The 23,882-nt window shown below is 38.1% G+C and overlaps 2 protein-coding genes across 2 annotated transcripts; one reads left to right on the forward strand and one right to left on the reverse strand.

Annotated features, from left to right (window-relative positions):
- Positions 1-3,125: 3,125 nt before the first annotated feature.
- On the forward strand, positions 3,126-11,695 carry CBP (sarcoplasmic calcium-binding protein). The gene is made up of 6 exons (XM_034971671.2): positions 3,126-3,517; positions 7,986-8,192; positions 8,652-8,813; positions 9,217-9,357; positions 10,324-10,443; positions 10,717-11,695. The coding sequence occupies exons 1-6, from the start codon at positions 3,416-3,418 to the stop codon at positions 10,825-10,827; spliced, it is 843 nt and encodes a 280-aa protein (XP_034827562.1). The 5' UTR covers positions 3,126-3,415; the 3' UTR covers positions 10,828-11,695.
- On the reverse strand, positions 11,689-23,479 carry mbo (Nuclear pore complex protein Nup88). The gene is made up of 15 exons (XM_034971641.2): positions 23,165-23,479; positions 22,083-22,252; positions 21,867-21,980; positions 21,104-21,313; positions 19,875-20,043; positions 19,482-19,601; positions 18,903-19,002; positions 17,994-18,156; positions 17,364-17,463; positions 16,684-16,797; positions 16,165-16,302; positions 14,947-15,035; positions 14,036-14,189; positions 12,847-12,935; positions 11,689-12,031 (listed from the first exon to the last, which is right to left on the reverse strand). Exons 1-15 carry the CDS (start codon positions 23,369-23,371, stop codon positions 11,965-11,967), a joined length of 2,004 nt encoding a protein of 667 aa, XP_034827532.1. The 5' UTR covers positions 23,372-23,479; the 3' UTR covers positions 11,689-11,964.
- Between the last annotated feature and the right edge of the window lie 403 nt (positions 23,480-23,882).

Here is a 23,882-nt window from a genome sequence, read left to right on the forward strand (position 1 = left end):
ATACCTGTTCGATTCCTGCCGGTCCGCAATTTTTGATATGTATTTAAAATCATTGAGAAATTTTCTTGAAGTGTAGGTAAAACACTATAAAAATTATAAAAAATATCGACCATAAAATTGCTTTACCCCCTTGAGACCCTCACAATAAGTCCTTTCATTTGTCATATCACACGGTACAATTTTTATACATAAAATAACGGGCAGGCGGGTCACCTGATGTTAAGTGATTACCGCCGCCCATGTATAATACATTTGCAACACCAGAAGAACCACCAATGCGTTACTGGCCTTTCAGGAATGGAAAGGGGGTACTGGCTCACCAGCTCGCAGCCGGAGCCCGAAACGCATGGAACGTCACTAGCCAGGCGGATTCGTAATAGAATCCTATGACGAAACAGACATATTTCGAGATTATGCCGGCGATTCATAAATGGGACTGGGAGTGTCACTGCAGAGCCTCGTTTGTAAATTGGCAGGGTACACCACGGGCAGGTGAGGTTGACATTGATGTAGGTCGAGAAATCTAGGTGAGCCCTATACATTCACATTTTATTTTTAGGGTTCCGTACCTCAAAAGGAAAAACGGAACCCTTATAGGATCACTTTGTTGTCTGTCTGTTGTCTGTCGGTCTGTCAAGAAACCTACAGGTTACTTCCCGTTGACCTATAATCATGAAATTTGGCAGGTAAAATCTGAAAACCGTGAATTTGTCATCACGAAAAAAAATTAAATTGTCATGAACTGATAATTAGTATTTTCAATTTCTTAAGTAAGATAACTATATCAAGTGGGGTATCATATGAAAGGTCTTCACCTGTGCATTCTAAAACAGATTTTTATTTATTTTTATGCATCACAGTTTTTGAATTATCGTACAAAATGTCGAAAAAATACGACTAGTACGGAACCTCGTTGCGCGAGCCTGACTCGCACTTGGCCGGTTTTTTTAGGTTTGATACACATCGGAGCAAATTGGCTGTGACAGACAGACACATACACGAGTGATCCTATAAAGCCCTAAGGACCTAAAAACTATTAAACTAATTGCTCGTAGTTGGTACAACTTTGATGGTCACGTTAGCTATATTATACCTAACTACTGTAGCCAAGTTACGAAGTAGGTAAGTACTAAGTACTTGCCTACCTATTTATCTATTGTTCATGGACTTCTCTGAAATGCATAGTACCTGTAGCCTGTACCTTCGTTGCAGTTAAATTCTTAGTAATAATATCAATTTTTTTATCTTTCCTAGGTAGGCATACTCAAACTATTAATAAATCATCCCCTATATGAGTATTATAAGATATAGGTATTAGGTACCTATTACTTACGTTATCTAGTGAATACGAAGCAGTTAACCTAAATTGCAATAAATGCAATCAAGAGGTCGGACTCTGGAGGCGTACGTGAACATGTATGCGTAGCAATTCACGTGCCATGTACTGCTGCGCAAGAATAAAACCTAACAACTGACATTTTTATCAAAATAACAAAATCGTGACAAAATTGTAATACTAGATGTTGCCTATGCAAAAATTACTTAGGTAGGTAATTATTTTTAGTGATTATTGAATAGAGGGTCTGTCAACACACGTGAAATCCACGTCCTCAAGTAGTTTTAAGTTTAAGTAATTATTAATATATTTTGTTCACTTTAATTTTTTTCTCGTGATGTAACCACAAATTCACGCTTTTCAGATTTCACATCCCCTCATGTCTGCTTTCAGACCTACCTTCCTGCCTAATTTCATGATTCTAGGTCAACGAGAAGTACCTTATAGGTTTCTTGACAAACATACACAACAAAGTGATCCTATAAGGGTTCCGTTTTTCCTTTTGAGGTACGGAACCCTAAAATTCAGCATTAATTTTGATAAAAATTACTTAATACTGATTTGATTACTTGGCAACATCCCTATAATTTTCTTGAGTTTATAATATATTACTAATATCTAATTAGCTATAAGTAATTATCAACTAATTATCTAATTAGCTGTAAGTTTTCATTATAAACAAAAATAAAACAAGTAGTTAAATTTACGATAGGTACGTGTGGCGAGTGGCTAAAGCCTAAACGCCGTGGATTAATAGACTTAGACTAGAAAGTCACGACTATCCATTTTCCAGGATGTAAAATAGACTATATACATATTATTTAATTACTTAAGTCACGGATAAGCGTTATAGTATAGAATCCCGCTATAGAACGACCTTCACCGAGCTGGTTAATGGATGAAACGTATTTTATATGTCAATAAATATATTGCATATGGGTTGCCTAAAAAATTTCAGTCCAGGATGATTAATTAATAGTAAAAAAATTTTTTTTTTAATCATTTCACAAATTCCATACCAATTGAAACTATGAAACCCATAGAATATGCAAACGTTAGGTTAATGAAATAATGTTTAGTTTCATTTAACTTTTATTGATTAACGCGGTGCAAGTTACTAGTATCGATTTACCTGTTCATACCTGCCTACCCGGGGAAAAAATAACGTGTGCATATTCTATGGGCTTTTTACTTTCGATTGGTATGGAATTTGTCAATTAAACAAACCGGTGAAATGATTTAAAAAAAAAATTATTACTCATAATATACTGGACTGAAATTTTTTAGGCAACCCATATGCAATATATTTATTGACATATTAAATTGAATATAAAATACGTTTCATCCATTAACCAGCTCGGTGAAGGTCGTTCTATAGCGGGATCTTAGACCATTACTTAAGTGCGGGTTTAAGCCACGCAGTGCTATCTAAATGTAGTGAAAATGCACTTGCTAGGTTTTGATCTGCATCAGTCGCAATGTACAATTACCCAATCTTCCTCTTCAATAATCATACTCAAATACAAACCCGAAAATAGTGTCTTCGAATTTTTATCGCTAGACAAAAAACTCAATTTACAAAACCTTTCTAAATCTTCTAGTTTTAAGGTCGGATGTCGATTGGAAACTGGTAGTAAATAGAAGTCGCCGGGTAAACAAAAACAGTTCCACATGTACGCAGCGATGCGACGACGGACGCAGCGTAAAAAGCTGGTTGTATGAATTACTATGCACCCTAATATGAATCTTATACCTTCGGTATATGAACTTCTATTCTTAATTTTTTTTTCTGTTTACGAGTTTATCATTGAGTTCAGTTGTGGCTTGTGCCGGCTGGAAACTCTCCCCACCATCTGTATGCATCCAATAAAACCGAACGCATATTTGAAATCCAAATCACATTGTTGTTACTTAGTTGCGCGTGAGGTGCTACCGGAAGTTGCGGACATTCAAAAATTAATTTGACTTTTCCTTTAATTTTTTTGAACTTTAGATTAGAATGTTGTTATGAATTAATAAATAAATATTGTATGAGTTACTTAATTAAGGTTCAGCAAGTGTTATTATAAAAGTGACAAAATGGCGATCTCTCTAATGAGATATGGACTGCGTTCAGCCGTATTCAATTTGGAGAAGACTGCGGCTGTCCTTTCAAATACCAGTGCACATAATCAGATAAAGGTATGTGATAATAAATATCACATTTAATTTAAAGTAAAACAGCATAGATATTACATAGGTAGGTAGGTATATTAAAACGTAATATTTAAGTCAAACCTGATTTTTTCTACCATCGATATAAGTGAAGAAACTACCTGAACTTGACTTAAGATAACTTTACACCTTTAGCATAGTACTTATGTAATAGGTAATTACCTAGTTGATTACTAATAGTAATAATAATAATAATTAGTAAAATCGTTGCAAGCAACGAACGACCGCAGCCTCTAACTGGTATACTATACTTAGTAGGTATGTTATCTAGTCCCTCACGTACCAAGACACTGAGTGAGAGAGACACGTACCTAGAGACCTAGAGTGTTCGGTTTTTCGGTCGGAGTTAGGTACTTGCTACTTACAAAAAATGCTTCTTTTTCATTCTTACTCAAATAAATAAAAGAAAAAAAACATTCAGTATGGGCTCTACGGGCTCTACCTACCCTTTTTTATGATGTTACCTTTTTAACATTCCGATAGATATAGGCTTTTTGATCCAATATTCGATCACATTCGATGGTTCTTCGTCCAAAATATCTATTGGTTGGTTAACGTGATATGTCGTATTAGTAAATAAAAACGACAGTCTTCCATATTTATAACTAGATAATGCTCGCGACTTCGTCAGCGTGGATTTAGGTTTTTAAATATCCCGTGGAACTCTTTGATTTTCCGGGATAAAAAGTAGGTAGTAAGCCTATGTCCTTCCCCGGGATGCAAGCTATCTCTGCACCAAATTTCATCAAAATCGGTTGAACAGATGGGCCGTGAAAAGCTAGCAGACAGACAGACACACTTTTGCATTTATAATATTAGTATGGATTAACTAGCTGATGCCCGCGACTTCGTCCGAGTGGATTTAGGTTTTTAAAAATCCCGTGGGAACTCTTTGATTTGTCGGGATAAAAAGTAGCCTATGTTTCTCTCCGTCCTTTTAACTATATCTATGCCAAAAATCAAGTCGACTGGTTGCTTAGTTAGGGCGTGAAGGAAGAACGAACACAAACAAACAAACACACTTTCGAATTTATAGTAGGTAGGTACCTACTACCTATATCATTCAAAAAATCGAAAAGAGAATCAACGTCTGTTAGTAAAATATTCTGTTAAAAGTTAGACTCATTCCATTAATCTTGTAGATAAAATTTCTTATAGGTTTTTCATATTTAAATTTTCACATGGATGCATTCGATGCATTATAAAGGCGTTAAATTCGTTATCTTACTGAACCGAACTTTCTCATTAGGTAGATATGCCTTTTATTATTGTAAAGTCAACTTGATAAATACAAAAACGTTTTTCGTTTATAAAAATGCGGTGACCCTCGATAACCTTATATCGACCAGCTATCAAACGAAGTTAACGAGCAATAATACCTTTGTATAGATATTGTATCAAAGTATAAAGTATATATACACGCCCAGGTCTTCTCAGATCTGGGCGCGTTTGGAATCCTCGTAGCTTTAGTTTTAAGTTCACGTAAATATTATCACCACTGTAGTAGGTATATCATCATCTTACAAATGCAACAACCGACCATCAAAAAGTGTAATTTATTACGAAAAGGTAATAATTATATTCGGACTAAATACTTAGATAAACTAATGAGGGATCTTACAGGTTTACTTAGGCCCCCTCATATTTTAGTTCGATAGAAAGTTGTAGTTGAAGCGAGTGACAGCAAAATATTCTTTGAAAATATGCCATGCAGAGAAAATTCCCAATAATTTTATTACTAATTTTACGTAATAAAGATAAGAGAGAGAAAATCAAGTAAGAATTTGGGAAAACAGATAGGTATCTATCTATATTATACAGCTTTCTTATGGCGCAACATAAACATACCTGCATAATATAACATACCGTAGGTATTAAATTACGATATGCTTAAAAGCCTTACCTTGAACTGAGTCCTAAAAAAATCAGTAAGTAATAAATAATAACAAACAACATATTTTGTAAACAAAAATTTATGTGCCTACGTGCTGGTTACCATGTTGTTTATATAATACTTTTACGCAATATTGACTACGCGTAAAATAATTGTAATGGCTAGTTCGTACCACAAGGTTTTCAGATTTCATTAAACGTAGCCTATTTGGGAGACTGTGTTATCTACCTACTAACTACCTACTTATATTTGTTTATAATTAGGAGTTGTACAGTCGCTTTCTCCGTAGTTATTAGAGGGTGAAAAATATAGTTTCGTTATTTTAAAGATGAAGAAACTTAACTACCTAAATTGTTGTACGTATTCATTGTCCTTCGTGCAAATAATTAGTAGCTATTAATTATCTATCTAGTTCGTTAGATTTGACAAACTACTAGGTATCATGACACATAATCTTGTATCATGACAAATTAAACCTAGGTATCATGACAAATCCTAATCCTAAAACATATCCTAAAGTAAAAAATCAAGGGCTAGATAGAAGCTAGTGTTGGAGCTGTTGGGCTGCATATTAATTTTTTAAAGCCAATCCAACTATAAACGAAAACTATTGAAACCTTATAGTCAAATAAATCAGTAAACATTTCACAAGATTTGTAGTTTGAACGTAGTTGCGTTTAGTATGATAGTAAGTTCAATGACCGCGTTAAATCCAAGTTCACACTTGCGTGGGGCCCGCACTCATAAAGTAGATATGCGTATGAGGGAACGAGGTGTCTATCTGAAGCCTTCACAAAATATAAACAAACAAACATTAGCTAGGTATTATACTTACATACCTGTACATGTAACTTACATAGGTAGGTACGATATAGTAACATTGACTCTACCATACATGTTCCTACCTTTATGTAACGACATTTTGAGTTCATATTTCAATTGAATAACAAACGGAACTGTTTATATGTGACTTTGTAAATAATGTGGTTTAAATTGTATCAATTGCAACGATGATCCGTTTTTAGGGTTCCTTAGTAAACAAGGAACCCTTATGGCTTCTAAAAGCGCAAAGACTATTAGTACTAGAAAGCTATAATTTGGCATCGGACAAAGTGGTACCTACCTAAAATAAAATATTGAAGTTTCTCGTCTCTCTGATGGCGTGGGATGTTACGGAGTTGTATTTCATTGAAAATTACTCAGATGAAGTTCTTAGATGTGTAAAACAGCTAGTAGGTATATTGTGACGAGCAACTACGGAACCATCTACTGCGCGGGGGGCCGACATGCACTTGACCGGTTTTTATTGATGTTCTGTGGATGTGCCCAATATCGTTTGAGGTCAAACGGAGTTCACAATTTTAAATTCGGTCTCGTTTTTATTAGGGTTCCGTAGTAAACAAGGAACCCTTATAGTTTCGCCATGCCCGTCCGTCTGTCCGTCCGTCCTCGGTTAATTTCAGAGACTATTAGTGCTAGAAATATTCTAAAGTAGAGATTCCTATGCTATTCTGAACTGTCTTTATGTGCGTTTACGTAATAAAACCTGTGTTGATTATAGGTAGGTAGGTGTGCGACCGAGTTATTTTGTGACACCACACCACACCACAGTTATCTGTCTGCATCTTTACTCGTTTCATTTAATTCATTCATTAAAAAATATTATCTTTATAATGAGACTGATGTAATGCCATCAGTTATAAAGTGAACAACGTATATTATGCTTGTGTATTAAAGCTTCAAGTAGATACTTACCTTGTTATTTTGTGCTTCAAGGTAGAGAAGGAAGGGCACTCTAAGAGCATTGACCCTTTGGTTTTACTGTTTGTAGAATATACTCCATATCTTGGTAGTAGATCATCATCATCATCATGATCAATTCGTCGCCGGCTCACTACAGAGCACGAGTCTCCTCTCAGAGTGAGAAGGATTTTGGCCATACACTGCCGCGCTTGCGAAGTGCGGATTGGCAGACTTCACACACCTTTGAAAATATTACGGAGAACTCTCAGGCATGCAGGTTTCCTCACAACGTTTTCCTTCACCGTTAATGCAAGTGATATTTAATTACTTAAAACGCACATAACTCCGAAAAGTTAGAGGTGCGTGCCCGGGATCGAACCCCCGACCTCCGATTAAGAGGCACCCGTGATAAATACGAGCATTTAATAACCTAACACATTAAAGGGTATCTTTTTCACCGAGAGTGTTTTCATTTCAAAAGTTAGGAAAGGGGCAGACACCGCAGACATACTTTTTCTTACTAACCGCTAATAGGATGTAGATTTACTTATTTTCCTACTAGTCTACTTAAAATCCCACTCATCAATTCAGAACTAAACATTAAATTAATATTATTACTTAGATAGTTTTCTGGAGCAAATCATTCCTTCTATTGATACCAATCAGTTACCTAGCTGACAGTTCACTTAACAACGATTGAAGGTTTGCATTCGAGTCAGGGTGATATACCCTAAAGGAAGTAATATTTCGAGATGGAAAACTGCTCTCTCTGAACTGGTTTAATTTTTTTGATCTCAGTTCATCCACACAAAAGTGGCGTGCAATGGCAAGGTCTGCTACATCCAGTACCAAGAGTCCCGCAAGCTTGGCTTACTGGAACGAGCGATAGCCCTTCGGAGGAACTATAGCAAACAGCACGGCAGACCTGAGGAGAACCGCAGGAGAAAGGAATCCGACATTGAAAGTGACTCCGATTCTGATACCGAGTGTAAAGGATTCGATCGGGTTAGTATCTACTTAGTTTTTATTCCGTTACAAGTAAGCTCTTGATTGTAATCTCACCTAGTAGTAAGTGCTGATACCTTCTTAGAGCCTGTACGCACGGTCGACTAGTCGCCCGGCAACTCAGTCGACGGCGAATCTGTAATTTATATGGAAGTTGCCGAACCTATACCTACGTACACTTTTGATTTCTAGTTTCTTTTATTATGCTCGCCCGACTTCATACATACATAGGTACAAGTGTAGAAACAAAAGTTATTTTTTACTTTGTAGTGGTTTTGGAAGGCGGTTTTTTTTAAATTTTTTTTATACTTTATTGCACACAACACAAACATATAGTTAAAGAAAAACATACAAGGATCTTAATCTTAAAGCTGTAGCATGCAACCAGGTAACCTTTGACGAAAGGAATCACGAAAGCACGGGTTGGTGCGGCAACCAAACATGTCCTGATTGTTACAGTCGGAATTCTGGCGTCGGAAAATGCGCACAGTGCACAACATTCTTGACGTGGACAAGGACGGTCTGATCTCATTCAACGATTTCCTGCTGTTGTCCGAGAGGTTTAAGGCGCTGGGGCATCTGAACGATGCGCAGGCGAAAGAATTTACTGATATTATCAAGGTAATCATTATCAAAATGTACATTGTTGTATCATCAGAACACAGTTCCAGTACAGACGTCCTAATTCCTTATTATTAAGTTGTGCATGCATGATTTCGGGATAAAAAGTAGCCTGTGTCGTTACCCGGAATGCAAGCTATATCTGTACCAAATTTCATTAAAATTGGTTGAACGAATGCTGTGAGAAGCTAGCAGATAGACAGACAGACATACTTTAGCATTTATGGATTCAAATCCTGGGATTTCAGACAGGATTCGTTTTTTACGCTGACAAAGTTTATTGTGTTGATGAAAAAAAGAATATTGATTTCGCTTTTAGGTTACAATAATTCTTGTTTTACGTGTAACCACGGGCCCAATCTATTGAACCTGTATAACATCGACAATAATTGATTTGTTACAGCTAACCTGGGAGGAGCAATGGGGTGCCATAGACCCCTACAACTTCGTCACAGTGGAGCAGTATTTGGAAGATATGCACCACATGCTCAATGATAAGACATTGAAAAAGAGGGTCCATAGGTGGTTACCGTATATATTTAAGGTAATAGCTACTTCTAAAGATTAGGAATTAGAAAAACATAGCTAAGTGCATTAGTTGATAAGTTAATGAGAATGATAAAAGCAGGAGTTAAGATAAGGTAGGTGCGTCCATAGTGAGGTTTTAAAAAACTCGTCAATAAAACTTTTGCTTGCTTGTATGGAGTTATCCAATCGCGACATTTAGCCTTTCTTAAGAATCGACATAATATGTATTTACGTACCCATGCAAGTCCCAGTGACGACTTTATCTTTACATTCAAAGCTAAGATATGGATAGGTAAGTAGGTTTAGCAACGAGCAATATATTCGTTGCATCTTGTGACAGAGATCAGATTAAGGTAACTTTATGGCATTTACGCTTATTCGTCGCGGTCGTCGTTATCAACCGATAGACGCCCGCTGGGCGTAGTCTCTTGTAGGAAATTTCACGGGCCACGGTCTTGTTGCGTCTGAATCCCTTCGACTTGTTTGATGTTGTCTCTAATTGAGGGGTCTGCCAACGCTGCTGCGCTTTCCAATGACGATGCCCGCAACTTCGTATGCGTGGATTCTGGTTTTTAAAAAATCCCGTGGGAACTGTTTGTTTTCCTGGGATAGACTTCTTGCCTATATTCGTCCCCAGGATGCAAGCTATCTCTGTAATTTACTACAGAGATACCTTGCATCCTGGGATGATGATGTTCGCAACTTCGTCCAGGTGGTTTAAGTTTTTTGAAAATCCCGTGGGAACTCTTAGTTTTTCCGGGATAAAAAGCATCCTTTACTCATTTCCAGGCTCTGTAGTGAATTTCTTCAAAATCAGTTAAAAGAATGGGCCGTGAAAAGCTAGCAGACAGACAGACACACTTTATTCATTTCAGACTTTCATTTCCAAATAGGAGGAGGTTCTCAATTCGATGCGTTTTTAATATTAGTATGATTAATGATACCTTATATACCTATTTAAATAAGTGATATTTTCGTACAGGCTGTAGACAAGGACAAGTCCGGCTTTATTTCCGTGAACGAGTTCAAGCTGTTCTTCCAGTGCCTCGGGCTCAGCAACGAGCACGCCGCCGTCGCCTTTGCCGCCATCGACACTAATGGGGTAAGTTACTGTTGAAGTCACGCAGGTTCGGGACTACGTATTTGCTGGGCTCCAAGTCAAGATCAAGTGCCTCGGCCTCAGGCAAATCCTAGGTATAAAGTTATAAAAGCACCTACTATCAAAATTTCTAGTTTCTAACCCCAAGGGCTTAGAATAACAACCAGAGGTAAAATAGGAGTCTGAAATTAGTCCACACGGAGGAAGTCGCGGGCATAAGCTAGTGTATAGATATAGATTATTTTCATAACAAAGCCTATTTTTAATTACTTACAGGATGGAAAAGTATCACTCAAAGAGTTCGTAAAGCTTGGCAAAGACTTCTTCACCACAGAAGACGAGACGCGAGTGTCCAAAATGTTCTGGGGGCCGCTAATTGAAGTGTGATTAAGATAATTTTAATTTTGTATGTTGTATAGAAGCAGGCGTTACTTTGCGAAAATCCATGATATAAAATGAACCAAAAGCTTAATCCTACTAATATTATAAATGTGAAAGTGTGGATGTTTGTTACTCAATCACGCAAAAACGGCTTAACGGATTTGGATGAAATTTGGAATGGAGATAGATTATACCCTGGATTAACACATAGGCTACTTTTTATCCCGGAAAATCAAAGAGTTTCTGCGGGATTTTGGAAAATGTAAATCCACGCGGACGAAGTCGCGGACATCAGCTAGTTTGCTATAATCCGCTCTTACGGCGGTTACGCACTAATCCGATTCGAGTCTGTGAAATTACGATCCTTTTTGTTTTGTATGGTAGCTTATGACATATTCAGCCGTACTCAGAGTCTCTAATCGTTACTTAAGATTGAGTTAAAACGAGACAGATTCATGTGTGAGATATGGCTCTGTCTCGTTTTAACTAAACTTAAGTAACGATTAAGCGACTCTGAGTACGGCTGATTATGTTGTAGATATTTTTTATATCCGTATTTTCACGGATTCGGATCGGATGAGTGCGTGATCGCTGTTAGTTTTACTCGTATCATGATTTCCATGTCAGTTCATGGTAGCAGTCGTATGGGCCGCGTATAAGTGCGCCTTTTACGCAAAATTAAGGTATTACTTAGTACAATAAAAAAATTTTTTTTGGCCTTAACAATGTATGATTATTAATGTAATAATACTCATGAAAACATATACGCCATTTAATTCTTGTGTTCATTTAAAAAGTATTAGAAAATATTAAAAAAATATATACAATAAAGAGACTTGTGAGATGAATCTCAATAAAATACTGAAGAAATAAATCAATTCTTTTATTTACTTCCTCTTGTAATCAAAAAATTCACATATCTTTATTTCATTGGCACTTATTTATACCCTCAAGCCTTATGACGTTCAGTCGACCATTGCCTTGCTTTACCATTTTTGACAGCTTCACGGGTAAGGGAAGCCTAACGGGTTCACAAATATTTGAAAATATAATTTTTTTACGCTTTAATGAAAATCACCAATAATTTTAATTAAGAATCACATTATGTGTAATCAACATATGATCTAAAGTAATTTAATTTTTTTACACTACCCCTAGTTGATCCTTTAGTAATTTGGTTTCTTCGATTAGAGACGATATCTGGCTGGTTCTGAAAAGATAGAAAGATATAATAAAATTAAAATACTCTCCAAACCCTTACTATTCAAAAGAATCCGTATACCCTGATTCTCTCAGGGTGAGTTATGTTTAATCTTCGTTTCTAAATAAACGGGTAATCAGTATAACTTGGCCATGAATTGCTTTATTTTCAGCCTGCACATTAATGTGCTATTTTTCTAAAAAAAATTATTAACTAACAGATAGAGATTATTGTTTTGATTTCTAGAGGCAGTGAAACGGAAAATTGGGAACTGTCACTGTCACCCCTAATATCGTGGTATCTTGAACATAGTAGGTCAGATCTCACTTACCAATTTAGCTCTATGTCAACTGTCATGTCGAAAGTACGGTTCCTCTTTAAATTCCTTAATTTAAAAGTGAACCAACTAAAATCGTACAATTGACACACATAAAGCTAAAATGGCGAGTGAGATCTCAAAATGTATTTATGACGTATCTCTCATTAAATAATATGGGCAGATTTTTTCAATGGCAAAATAATGTTTAACTGAGGAATAAAGATATTTTGACAGTTTTTGTATTGGAAATTAGTCACAATGACTACTTTATTCGTAGTTTTATTTGGCGATTGGAAAAAATCAGCAACCAGACCCTCAATTGTGTAAGAAAAACGTATTCATCGTTATCGTAATCGTCAACAAACTCTACCCTTTGGTTGGCTGTTAAAAAATGTAAACAGCGAATCAACCAATCAAAGAGCAGCATTTTTTGACGATTACGATAACGATGAATACGTTTATCTTACACAATCGGGGGGCGAGCAGAAGATGACTATAAACTCACTGTTGCTGCAGTATGGACCATATGGTGTCGCTGTGAGACTTGCCGAGTACTGTTTGTTTCTTCTTGTACTCTTCTCGCCACATTGCCAACTGGAATTTATAATCAAAACAATAAAAAATCCAGTACTATGCCGTGTTGAAAGTAGAAACCGATAAGGGGTATGAGCAGAGTGAACTAGAGTAGAGGGAGCGGTTTGATCCTGAATCGACCATATGTCAAATATTAGGCTATGGGTGACATGAAATCAAAGAGAAGTAGGCGATTCATAGGCTACCTAGCGTCAAATGTAGGAACATTTGACACCTACCAGTGAAGTCCAAGCCTTGACGTTTTGTTAGAAGTTCCCCAACTGTCGTGAACTGTGATATGGGTATAATAAAACTGCCATACCCCTTCTGAGATAGCCTGTTCCCATGATCTATCTTAGACTGTATCATCACTTACCACCAGGTGAGATTGCAGTCACGGGCTAACTTGTAATGGAGTTTAAAATAATTACATTTTTAATTGTTTTCCAAAAAAAAAAAATCCATACTAATATAATAAAATGAGAAAGTGTCTCTTTGGCTGTCAGCTAGTTTTCCATGGCTCATCCGTTTAACCGAACTTGACGTTTGGTAAAGGGATATAGCTTGAGTTCCAGCGTCGGGGATAGGTACTTTTTGTCCTGGAAAATTAAAGTGAGAACATTTTCCAGGATTTTTTTCTCACGGGATTTTTACATAACCTAAATCCAGGTGGACAAAGTCGCGAACATCATCTGTTTGGTACAGAGATAGCTTGCATCCAAGTCTTGAATATAAGCTACTTTCTGTCTGTCTATCTATCTGCGAAGTTTTCACAGCTCACCCGTTTAACAGATTTTAATAATTTTTGTGTGATTTTGGCAGGGAAATAGGCTACTTTTGTCCCGGCAAAATCAAAGAGTTCCCACGAGATTTAAAAAAAACCCACTCGGGCGAAGTTAGATCTACTTTTCTATAAAATCCTGACGCCCGCGACTGAGTTCACGTGTATTTAAAAAAAAACCCTGTGGGAGTTCCTTGATTTTAAAAAGTAGCGTATGGGACTCACCAGGTTTTTACCCATGCAAAAAAATCACGTCAATCCGTTGCGGCGTGTTTGAACGCGCCCCTGGCGCTGCAGCAGCCGCCTCTCCTATAACAACAACCAGTACCAAGTCCCTCACCTCGGCCTGCTGCTGTTCCTTCAGCTGCTGGAGTCTGTGTCTCTCTTCGATCAGCCCCACAACGCGGCGCTGGTGCTGCAGCAGCTCGGCCAGCAGCCTCCTCTCCTCGCCGGTACTGTCGCCCGCTCGCAAGTTCCTCACTACTACCGAACATCTGTTCACACACATACAAGTGTAAACTAAAAATTATATCACCTTCGGCACGTGCACGGCGTATTAACGTGAAGATCATCCATGCTTCCATACTAATATTATAAATGCGAAAGTGTGTCTGTCTGCTAGCTTTTCATGGCCCATCCGTTCAACCGATTACGATGAAATTTGGTACAGAGATAGCTTGCATCCCGGGGAAGGACATAGGCTACTTTTTATCCCGGAAAATTTCCCACGGGATTTTAAAAACCTTAATCCTTGCGGACGAAGTCGCGGGCATCATCTAGTTTGGTATAAAGTGTCAATTTTAATTTCCGATATTAGTACGCGCTTCGAATCGGCACTAAAAATAACTGTCATTTTGTATGGCAGGCATCTTCTCCAGAACCTTACGCCGCTAATGTCTACCCTACTTCTTCCCTGAGAGTTGAAGTCCCTACAAGAGACCTATGTCCAGCAGTGGACGTCTATCGGTTGATGATGATGATGATCGGAAGGGTGCCAACGGGCCGGGGTACTAAGCCCCCGCTGTCCGCCTATCTGTCAAGTTACATTGATAATATTATAACTTGTTATTATATGAAAAGAGCAACTGTTTTTTGCCGGTTCTTTTCAGTAGAATTTTCATTCGGAACCGGTGGCGGACGGCGGTGGTAGGGTAACAGACGTAACATATAAGATACACTAGCTGTCCTACACGAAATAAATAAATGTTGATTTCGATATCGAAATGGGACATAATTAGTAATCTATGTTACCTGTATTTCATGTCTTCCTGGCGCTTCTCAACTAAGGCCCGCTTCTCCTTCAGTACCCTCGATTGACGGTGCACGTTTTCCACTTCTTTCTAAAATGTAAAATAATCCAAACTATAATATATTTTAAATTTACTATTGTAATTAAAAATGTGTGTCCATGTTTTTCTTTGCTGTCTGAACATTATTTAGATGCCCAACTAAAAAAATCAAAATATCAAAAATACAGACGAAGTTAAAAAGCAACATACAGTAAGTGAAGTGAGTACACTTGATTGGGTGAGAATAAAAACACTGTCCAAATTACATCACAATTATTGATTCAAAGGCCAATACACTGAAATAAACTTAATATACAAGTTCGCTAGAAAAGGTGTGCCATACAAAATTTTTAGTGCCGATCGAAGCGCCCCAAGTGTACCGGGCATTAAAATTGACACTATGTGTCAAAAGATATTCGTGTTAACAAGGTATTAACACTATGTTGACATGTCTCATTAACATGGTATAACATTGCTTTATCAAATATTTGAAAAGAGCAACCGCCGAGTTTCTAGCTGGTTATTCTCAATAGGAAAAGCATTCCGTACCAGTGATGGATGCATTTAACGATTCAAAAGTACCTACTAGTAAAAGTTTATTTGAACAAAAAAGATTTAAATTCTATTACTAACATTTCGTCTTTATAGGCTTACTAGCTGATGCCCGCGACTTCGTCCGCGTGGAATTAGGTTTTTTTAAAAATCCCGTGGAAACTCTTTGATTTTCCGGGATAAAAAGTAGCCTATGCCACTCTCCAGGTCTTTATCTACTACTGCAAAAAATCACGTCAATCCGTTGCACCGTTGCGACGTTATTAAAGGACGTCCTGAAATAAGCCTAATTAGTACGCGTAAGAAGTATGTATTCACTGCGGAGCTCGACCGTCGCTTGCGTCAGTTACCTTCAAGTCGGCAAGCCAGTCGCGATGCTGCGCGCCGAGGGCGGTGAGCGCCGCGATCTTCCTGGTGATCACTTCCAAGGCGCGCTGTTGACGCAGTATGTATTCACTGCGGAGCTCGACCGTCGCTTGCGTCAGTTACCTTCAAGTCGGCAAGCCAGTCGCGATGCTGCGCGCCGAGGGCGGTGAGCGCCGCGATCTTCCTGGTGATCACTTCCAAGGCGCGCTGTTGACGCAGTATGTATTCACTGCGGAGCTCGACCGTCGCTTGCGTCAGTTACCTTCAAGTCGGCAAGCCAGTCGCGATGCTGCGCGCCGAGGGCGGTGAGCGCCGCGATCTTCCTGGTGATCACTTCCAAGGCGCGCTGTTGACGCAGTATGTATTCACTGCGGAGCTTGAGCGTCGCTTGCGTCAGTAACTGTAACGAATTAATATATTCCCAAGTTTTATCATGTTATACTGACGCACGTTACGTTACACGTTAGAGTGAAGCCACACGATGCGTTGCGTTGGTGGTGCGGCGCCTGAGCGGTGCCGCTGCGATATCTTACATAGAAATCACTTTACCATGCCACACGATGCGTTACGACATGCGGCGCCGCACCGCATGCGTAACGGTCTTGGTACCAGAGACACGAGGCGGGGACGGATGGTGCGTTGCACACTAACACCACATTAGTATATTGCAACCGTGTGAAGCCAGGGCGGATCGATAGTATCTCATAAAATATAGTATGATGTATAACTATATTTTTATTTCATTTAATGTAGCAAATAAACGCTTGTTTGGATACTTTACCTCTAAGCACTCCTTAGGCCCGGGTTCCTCTTTCTTGTCTAACTTGAGTATGGGCTGTGACGCTTGTCTCTCCATTACTTCTTTTATTATTGATGTGAATGGTAGTTTTTGTTTCTGTAATAAAAATATATAATTAGTCTTGAGTAATTAGAGAACTTTGTTACTTCAACCCAATATATCAGGATGATGCCCGCGACTTAAAAAACCCGTGGTAACTCTTTGCTTTTCAGGGATAAAAGTTGCCTATGACAATTTCTGGGATGTAAGCTAACTCTGTACCAAAATTCATCAAAATCGGTTAAACTGTTGGGCTGTGAAAGCTAGCAGGTGGACAGACAGACACTTTCACATTAACAATATTAGTATGGAAGCATCTAAGTATGGAAATGTAAATAAAAAATGAAAAGTAATGGATATATGATTGAAGTACTCTTGTGAATTCGTCCGCGTGGACTATACAAATTTCAAACACCTATTTCCCCTCCGGCGTTGAATTTTCAAAAATCCTTTCTTAGCAAAAGCTTACGTCATAATAGCTATTTGTATGCCAAATTTCAGCCCAATCTGTCCAGTGGTTTGAGCTGTGCGTTGATAGATCAGTCAGTCAGTCACTCAACTTTTCCTTTTATGTATATAGATTAGCTCAGTAGGTGTAGGTCAAAAAAACTTATTTAACTGACCTCCTTGAGTATAGCATGGATGTCATCCTGCTCTAAGGCGGGATTCTTGAGTTGTAGTTCCTTGTAAAGCTGATCTTCCAAATTGCAGGGTTCCAATGTCCTATAATATTCAAAATTTAAAAAACCAGTCAAGTGCGAGTCAGGCTGAGATCTATAGAGCGCACTTTGACTTTGCTCATACTTAAGACACTGTTAAAACGTGACAGCGCTATATCGCTGGCATAAATCCGTCTCATTTTCACTAAAGCATAAGTCTGAACAAAATCAAAGTACGGCTCTATAGATCTCAGCCTTAGTCTCGCGGACCGAGGGTTCCGTACTACAGTCGTATTTTTTCGACATTTTACACGATAAATCAAAAACTATTATGCATATAAATAAATAAAAATCTGTTTTAAAATGTACAGGTCTTCTTTCATATGATACCCCACTTGGTATATTAATCTTACTTTGAAAGTAAGATTAATAAAAATACTAATCAATTTGTTCATGAACACATTTTAATTTTTTTTTGTGATGTAACCACAAATTCAAGCTGTTTGGATTTTTCCCCTTACGACTGCTTTATCTTGCAAGAGGTAACTTGTAATGGAATTTAAAAAAAACAAGACATTCCTATAAAACTTGTACCTTGTGATCAAATCTCCCGAAGATAATAGTATGAGGAGTGTACGCAGCGGGGCCGGTGTGACCGCGAGCCCCACGACCGAGCTGGATTCCCCACTCGTGTGCAAAAGGTACCGGGCAGAGCTGGGCTTAGTACAAATCGCTTGAAGGATTGACTCTATGTCACCTAAAAGTGAAGATAATTTCATAGATAAAATAGTAGTTCATGTAACTTACCTAATATACCTGGAAGAGAATACCTCTAGGTATTATGCTCGCCTGGGTAAATTATTTTTGTATATGCAATTAATAAAACAAATAGCTATAGTCCGCGACAGGTCGAGATGAAAATCAGGGTAGGAGGCGGGGGGACGCCCCGCACATCCGCACGTAAGCAGCGGTCGCCCGCCCCGGGAGAGTGCGGGGGTGTCCCTCCCCGATTACCATCTCGACCTGTCGCGTACTATAGTTGCATACAACTGTACATGCAATTTCTTACATCACTTTAAAACTCATAATGTTAAATCGAGTTAGAAGCGATCGTGAAATTCTTAGATTTTTTTACAGTAGGTACCTAGTAGCTACTCATATTAAAGTAAAAACAGGAAATGCGCGCTTGATTTATTTATAAGTCGTGCAAAATTAATGCTTAGGTACTAGATAGAGCGAAGCGAGCGCATAAATGTCCTTTATCAGATTTTTATATCAGCGATATAATGCTGTCTCGTTTTAACAGTGTCATAAGTCTGAGCAAAGTCAAAGTGCACTCTATAGGTCTCAGCCTAAGATGGTGAGGGTGAAACCGCTTTCGGTGGCAGTTGTAAGGTGGTATGTCTGTTTGTTTGGCCGTGACCGTGTGCACGCCGCCCGAGTGCACGCATGCGTACGTGGTGCGGCCCATCTGCAGTACAAAACAGTTTGTTATCTCTTTACCTTCGTCCGCCGCGGCGTAGTCGGCCAGGCGCTCGAGGACGGGCAGCGTGACCGTGTGCACGCCGCCCGAGTGCGCGCATGCGTACGTGTTGCGGCCCACCTGCAGTGCACAATATTGTATTGAGGGGGGCCTATCAGCGGCAAAGTAGGTGTTTTAGACATGTTTATTAATTATCCAGGGGTCTACCTCAAAAATGCCTTTACATCAAAAGCTGAAACTTATGTCTATTTACGTCATCTTGTAGTTAAAGAACAAATATTATCAAATAGAAATAAAATTAATACAGCTTTTCCTTGCAAATTATTTTTGCCAAAACTTTACAAATATGTTAATATAGTATGTATCTTTTTCTTCTTCTTCTTCACTCTGGGCTGGTTTCCGCACTTAAACGTTTCCGTCTGTTGTGCGTGCATCGCCCCTCCCCACCAAAGTCTTCACTCCAGCCATCCAAGCTCGCTCCAGAAGCCAAATAGACCGCCTAGGTTGCCGAGGGCATATAGTATGTATATGATGCTAACAGTAAAAATTTGAAATCAATGCCACATTGATTGATATCTTTATATAGTTGATATACTTACTGGATACAAATGCACTGGGCACACATATTGCAGCGCCGTCTGTTCATCTCCCATTATGATATTCAGTTCTACGGATTCCACTACGTATAGAGCGTGGCTGTCGTCGTCTATTCCTGTAGTCTGATGGTAAAAAAATTTTGAAATTCAGTTTAAAATAGAACTTTAGAAAGAGATATCGGTTTTGTAGAGCGTTGCCTCTGTCGTTGAGATCCACAAAACGACACGTACAGTACGCGGCAGAAAATAATGTACATCGACCTTTAGTAGAAGATAGCGGATTTGTAGAGCATTGTCCCTGTCATTGAGACCGACAAAACGTCATATAGGTATGAGTGACAGAGATAACACTCTTAATCTTTCCTGTACAGGTACAGTACTAATCTTTTCACTCACATTGGGCAGTAGCAAGCAATGGTACAGCACAGCTGAAGCACTGGCGATGACCACTAGTGTGGGTATGTCGACTCCTCCTAAAGCTGTTATGGCACAGGACTCTGATCCGTAGTTATCGTCCGCTGGGGGGTACATCGCTAAAGGTCCCTTTAGCTTTGTTTTTAATGGACTGAAAAATACATCTGAACTACATCATTAATTTAAATACTGGTACTGAATAATTTTAAATACATATCAAAACACGTAGTTTCGATAACTGCAAAGTGTCGCTACTAGATGGCACTAAACAGTCGCTTCAGTACTGAAGTAACATACACATCACCAATTTCGTCACTGGCAGTAAGCGAGACCGTGGCCGAGTGGTCAAGGCATCGGGCGCGAACCCAGAAGATGCAGGTTCGATTCCTGCCGGTTATACAATTTTTGATATGTATTTAAAATTATTTAGTAATTTCCTTGAAGTGTAGGTAAACACTAAAAAATTATAAAAAAAATAATACTGGTACTGATTTTAGAGTATTCATGTTTTTCTTACCAATGTACTTAATAAGAAAAAGGCAGACAACTTAATTTAAAGTCTGTTACAGGCCAGCCTTGAACATAGAAATACATAAGCGATTTATAAATGAATCGTTTATTTAGGCAATTTTTTTTTAACTGCTTCTAATTCCCAATCCCACGATCTTCAGCAATGAAGGAACGACCGGAGAGAGAGAATTCCCAATAATAGATGTTATACATGGAAAAATGGCTTATTCACTCTTTCTACAAAATAGCGACGATATATACTACACAAACTACTGTATAATATTATATCTAAGTCACTGGCAAGCAAATCACACTAATATTATAAAGGAGAAAGTTTGTATGTGTGTGTGTGTGTGTATGTTTGTTACTGCTTCACGCAAAAACTACTAGACGGATTTGGCTGAAATTTGGAATGGAGATACATTATGGGATAAAAAGTAGCCTATGTCTTAATCCAGGGTTTAAGACATAGGCTACTTTTTATCCCGGAAAATCAAAGAGTTCCTGCGGGATTTTTTAAAACGTAAATCCACGAGGACGAAGTCGCGGGCATCAGCTAGTGAGATATATGAATTAAGGTATGACACTGTGTTGCAGTTGATCACAAACCCTTTCGAGTTTTCTACCTGTAACTCATTACTTCACATAAAATTTCATTTGGTGGCTTGTCTATGCCTGGGCTGACATAATCTCATCCTCACCTCTTATTATCCAATTCACACTGCATCATATACACATCTCCATTGCCGCTCAATATTAACAGATGTTCCGAGTCAGGAGTAGGTGTGAAGTCCACGGCTGCATCGCCAAAACTATCGAGAACGGTTCGTCCTAACGCACCGGCTGGTTTCGGTCCAATGCTGAACACTTTAACTAACTTTGGACCAGTCTTCAGGGCTATATTGTAAAGCCTGAAAATAACAGTAAGTCTAACTTTAGGACGATATTTTTGAATAAAAAGTCAGTTTTGAAAGACGTCCATACTAATATAATAAAATGAAATGTGATGTGTGATGTCTATCTGTCTGTTCTAGCTTCTCACGGTTGTGTAGTAATGTGAATAAATAATGTAAAAGTTACAACTTGGTAAATGTTCTTCAGATTGCATTTTATAGCACCCGACTGGCAAAGCCGGCACTCCAAGCATTTCAGTATGATGCTGTTTAGAAGGCAATAAAGGGGTTTAATAAATCTTCCACATCCCTTTCAAGTAATTTCGCTTCCATCTTAAACTGGATCATCGCATACCATGGTGATATCGCTGTTATGGGCAAACTTACAATATAATACAAATTTCTTTATTGCGAATATGGGTAAACAGTGGATGTTACAAAAACGAAAAGGTACAGCCAAATTCTGCCTATCAGCGTACAATATGTTATGATATACCTAACAACGTGTACATATAGTCTTGATAAAATTAGTCACATTAAATACTTAGTCAAAAAAATATTATTACATTACCTCATGGTGTTATCAGATACTAGCACTAGCACATGTGAAAGGGACTTGGGGTGCCAGTGCACGCGGTGTATCTCTCCTTGCAGATACAGGAACTTTTCATCTAAGGAGAAGCTCCTATAAGAAAAGAAGAAAACGTTTACAGGCTGCTTTCGTGTATTGTTTGTCAAATTATTTATTAGGTATTTACAAAGAGGAGATCAAGGTTTTTTTGTTTACTTGCACAAGACTGTTTGACTGCCAGAGTCGAAGAGCCCACCACGTCCCCACCGTGTCGGCAGCTCTGCCACAGTAACTCCTCTGGAGCCCCATATACAGAGCCTGCTGCCACATTCGCTGCTGATCACATGCTCAACAGAAAATGAAGGTGGAGATAGTAGGTGAAGTTTCTGTGAAAAATTGGTATCATATTAAGTTATAGACTTCCAGTTAAATAAGTTTAACTGAGATAGTTCTTCAGCTAAAATAGGTGATGCCAAACTACTTCAAAGCTGAGGAGGTGACCAATAGTCATATTATGTATCATTTAACGGGTATCTGCAGGTAGCGACGAGGAGTAGGAGCTAAAACCACATCATCTTCAATGTAACTGTTTCGCTTCTGGTTACATCAATATGGCAACATAATGCAGTTTTACCAACTTTATAGCCAGAGGTATAATAACTCTGAATGCACTGTAGTCGAAATTAATATCAATCTATCTTTTATTTTGTAAGTTAGTGGGTTGTTAGTAAAAAGTTACTCTTGTGTATAGATATATATATATAAATGAATCACTAAATGTGTTGCTCATCGCAAATCTCAAGGACCGCTGAACCGATTTCGCTAATTCTTTTTTTATAATATTCCTTGAAGTACGAGGATGGTTCTTACAGAGAGAAAAATTTAAAAATTTGAATCGACTGTTAGGCGGAACGAAGTTCGCCAGGGCAGCTAGTATATATATATATATATATATATATAAAAGGAAAAGATCTATTAACACACAGCTCAAACTACTAAACGGGCCAGGCTGAAATTTGGCATGCAAATAGCTACTATAATGTAGAGATCTGCTAAGGTTCTTGAAAATTCAATTCCTAAAGGGGTAAAACAGGGGTTTGAAGTTTGGTAGTCCACACGGATAAAGTTGCGGGCATAAGCTAGTATAATATAGAGCGAGCAGGTTTAGAATTTTAGTTCTCACAACGAAGGATAGAACGGTACCATCGCTGCAGTGCAAAGAAAACAATATAACCTCATAAAGTAGGGACTCACGCTCCAGTCTTACAAAATTAACTTGAAAAGCATAAAAATGTTACCTGGTATGGTGTTTCTGTATCCTGGTCCTCAAGCCGCTTCAAATTTACACTATTTATACAGTTTTCATCAGAGTTCCAAACGTACAAAACATCATCTTTAAACTCGAATAAATTACGCAATTTTGCATCAGACCTATGCAAACTTTCTTTAATATCTTTAAATATTTTATGCCGCACTAATTTAGTTTCATAAAGCCGACAATCCATGGTAATTATTAAATTTTAGGATATTTTATGCAGCGTATTTTGTAAACGCCGATTTTTTTTTTTTTTTTTTTAATTTCTTTTACGGCCCTGGATCCGATTTGTTTGGAATGGGACAAAGAGTATAACACAACAGGCAGGCGAAGCTTCGTATAGCAAAATTTTTGTATGCATGGATGCCTTGAAATGACTAATGATAAATCACAGCAAAAATTAGTTTATTCTCTGTGACTCCATAACTTTGTCATCGTCATTTTACAAAAAATCATCCATGGTCGTAAAATAAATTAAAATAAAAAAATTGCCACAAAAAGTCAATCAAAATCTGAAATTTCCGTAGACTGAGTAAAAAATCTAGACTAAAGTACTGTGTAACCGCATCTGAGATAGCGATAGCACGACGTAACGATGAATAACACGACAATTACCTATGTTTAGTAGTCAATGGTACCGATTCCGTTGTCTTTCTCTAAACTAAATTTAGAGTGTCTGCATCCTTTTCTTTTTAACAATT

The sequence above is a fragment of the Maniola hyperantus genome, chromosome 9 (genome assembly GCF_902806685.2).
Source record: "Maniola hyperantus chromosome 9, iAphHyp1.2, whole genome shotgun sequence".
NCBI lineage: Eukaryota > Metazoa > Arthropoda > Insecta > Lepidoptera > Nymphalidae > Maniola > Maniola hyperantus.

Excerpts from the sequence above, each read along its gene's own strand:
- CBP (XM_034971671.2), top strand. The coding sequence starts at position 3,416 with ATGGCGATCTCTCTAATGAGATATGGACTGCGTTCAGCCGTATTCAAT. Across the intron at positions 3,518-7,985 it reads GTGCACATAATCAGATAAAG|TTCATCCACACAAAAGTGGC; the intron begins GTATGTGATAAT and ends TTTTGATCTCAG. Across the intron at positions 9,358-10,323 it reads GGTTACCGTATATATTTAAG|GCTGTAGACAAGGACAAGTC; the intron begins GTAATAGCTACT and ends ATTTTCGTACAG.
- mbo (XM_034971641.2), bottom strand. The coding sequence starts at position 23,371 with ATGGATTGTCGGCTTTATGAAACTAAATTAGTGCGGCATAAAATATTT. Across the intron at positions 20,044-21,103 it reads TGTGAATTGGATAATAAGAG|TCCATTAAAAACAAAGCTAA; the intron begins GTGAGGATGAGA and ends TGTATTTTTCAG. Across the intron at positions 12,936-14,035 it reads AGGAACAGCAGCAGGCCGAG|TTGGCAATGTGGCGAGAAGA; the intron begins GTGAGGGACTTG and ends TATAAATTCCAG.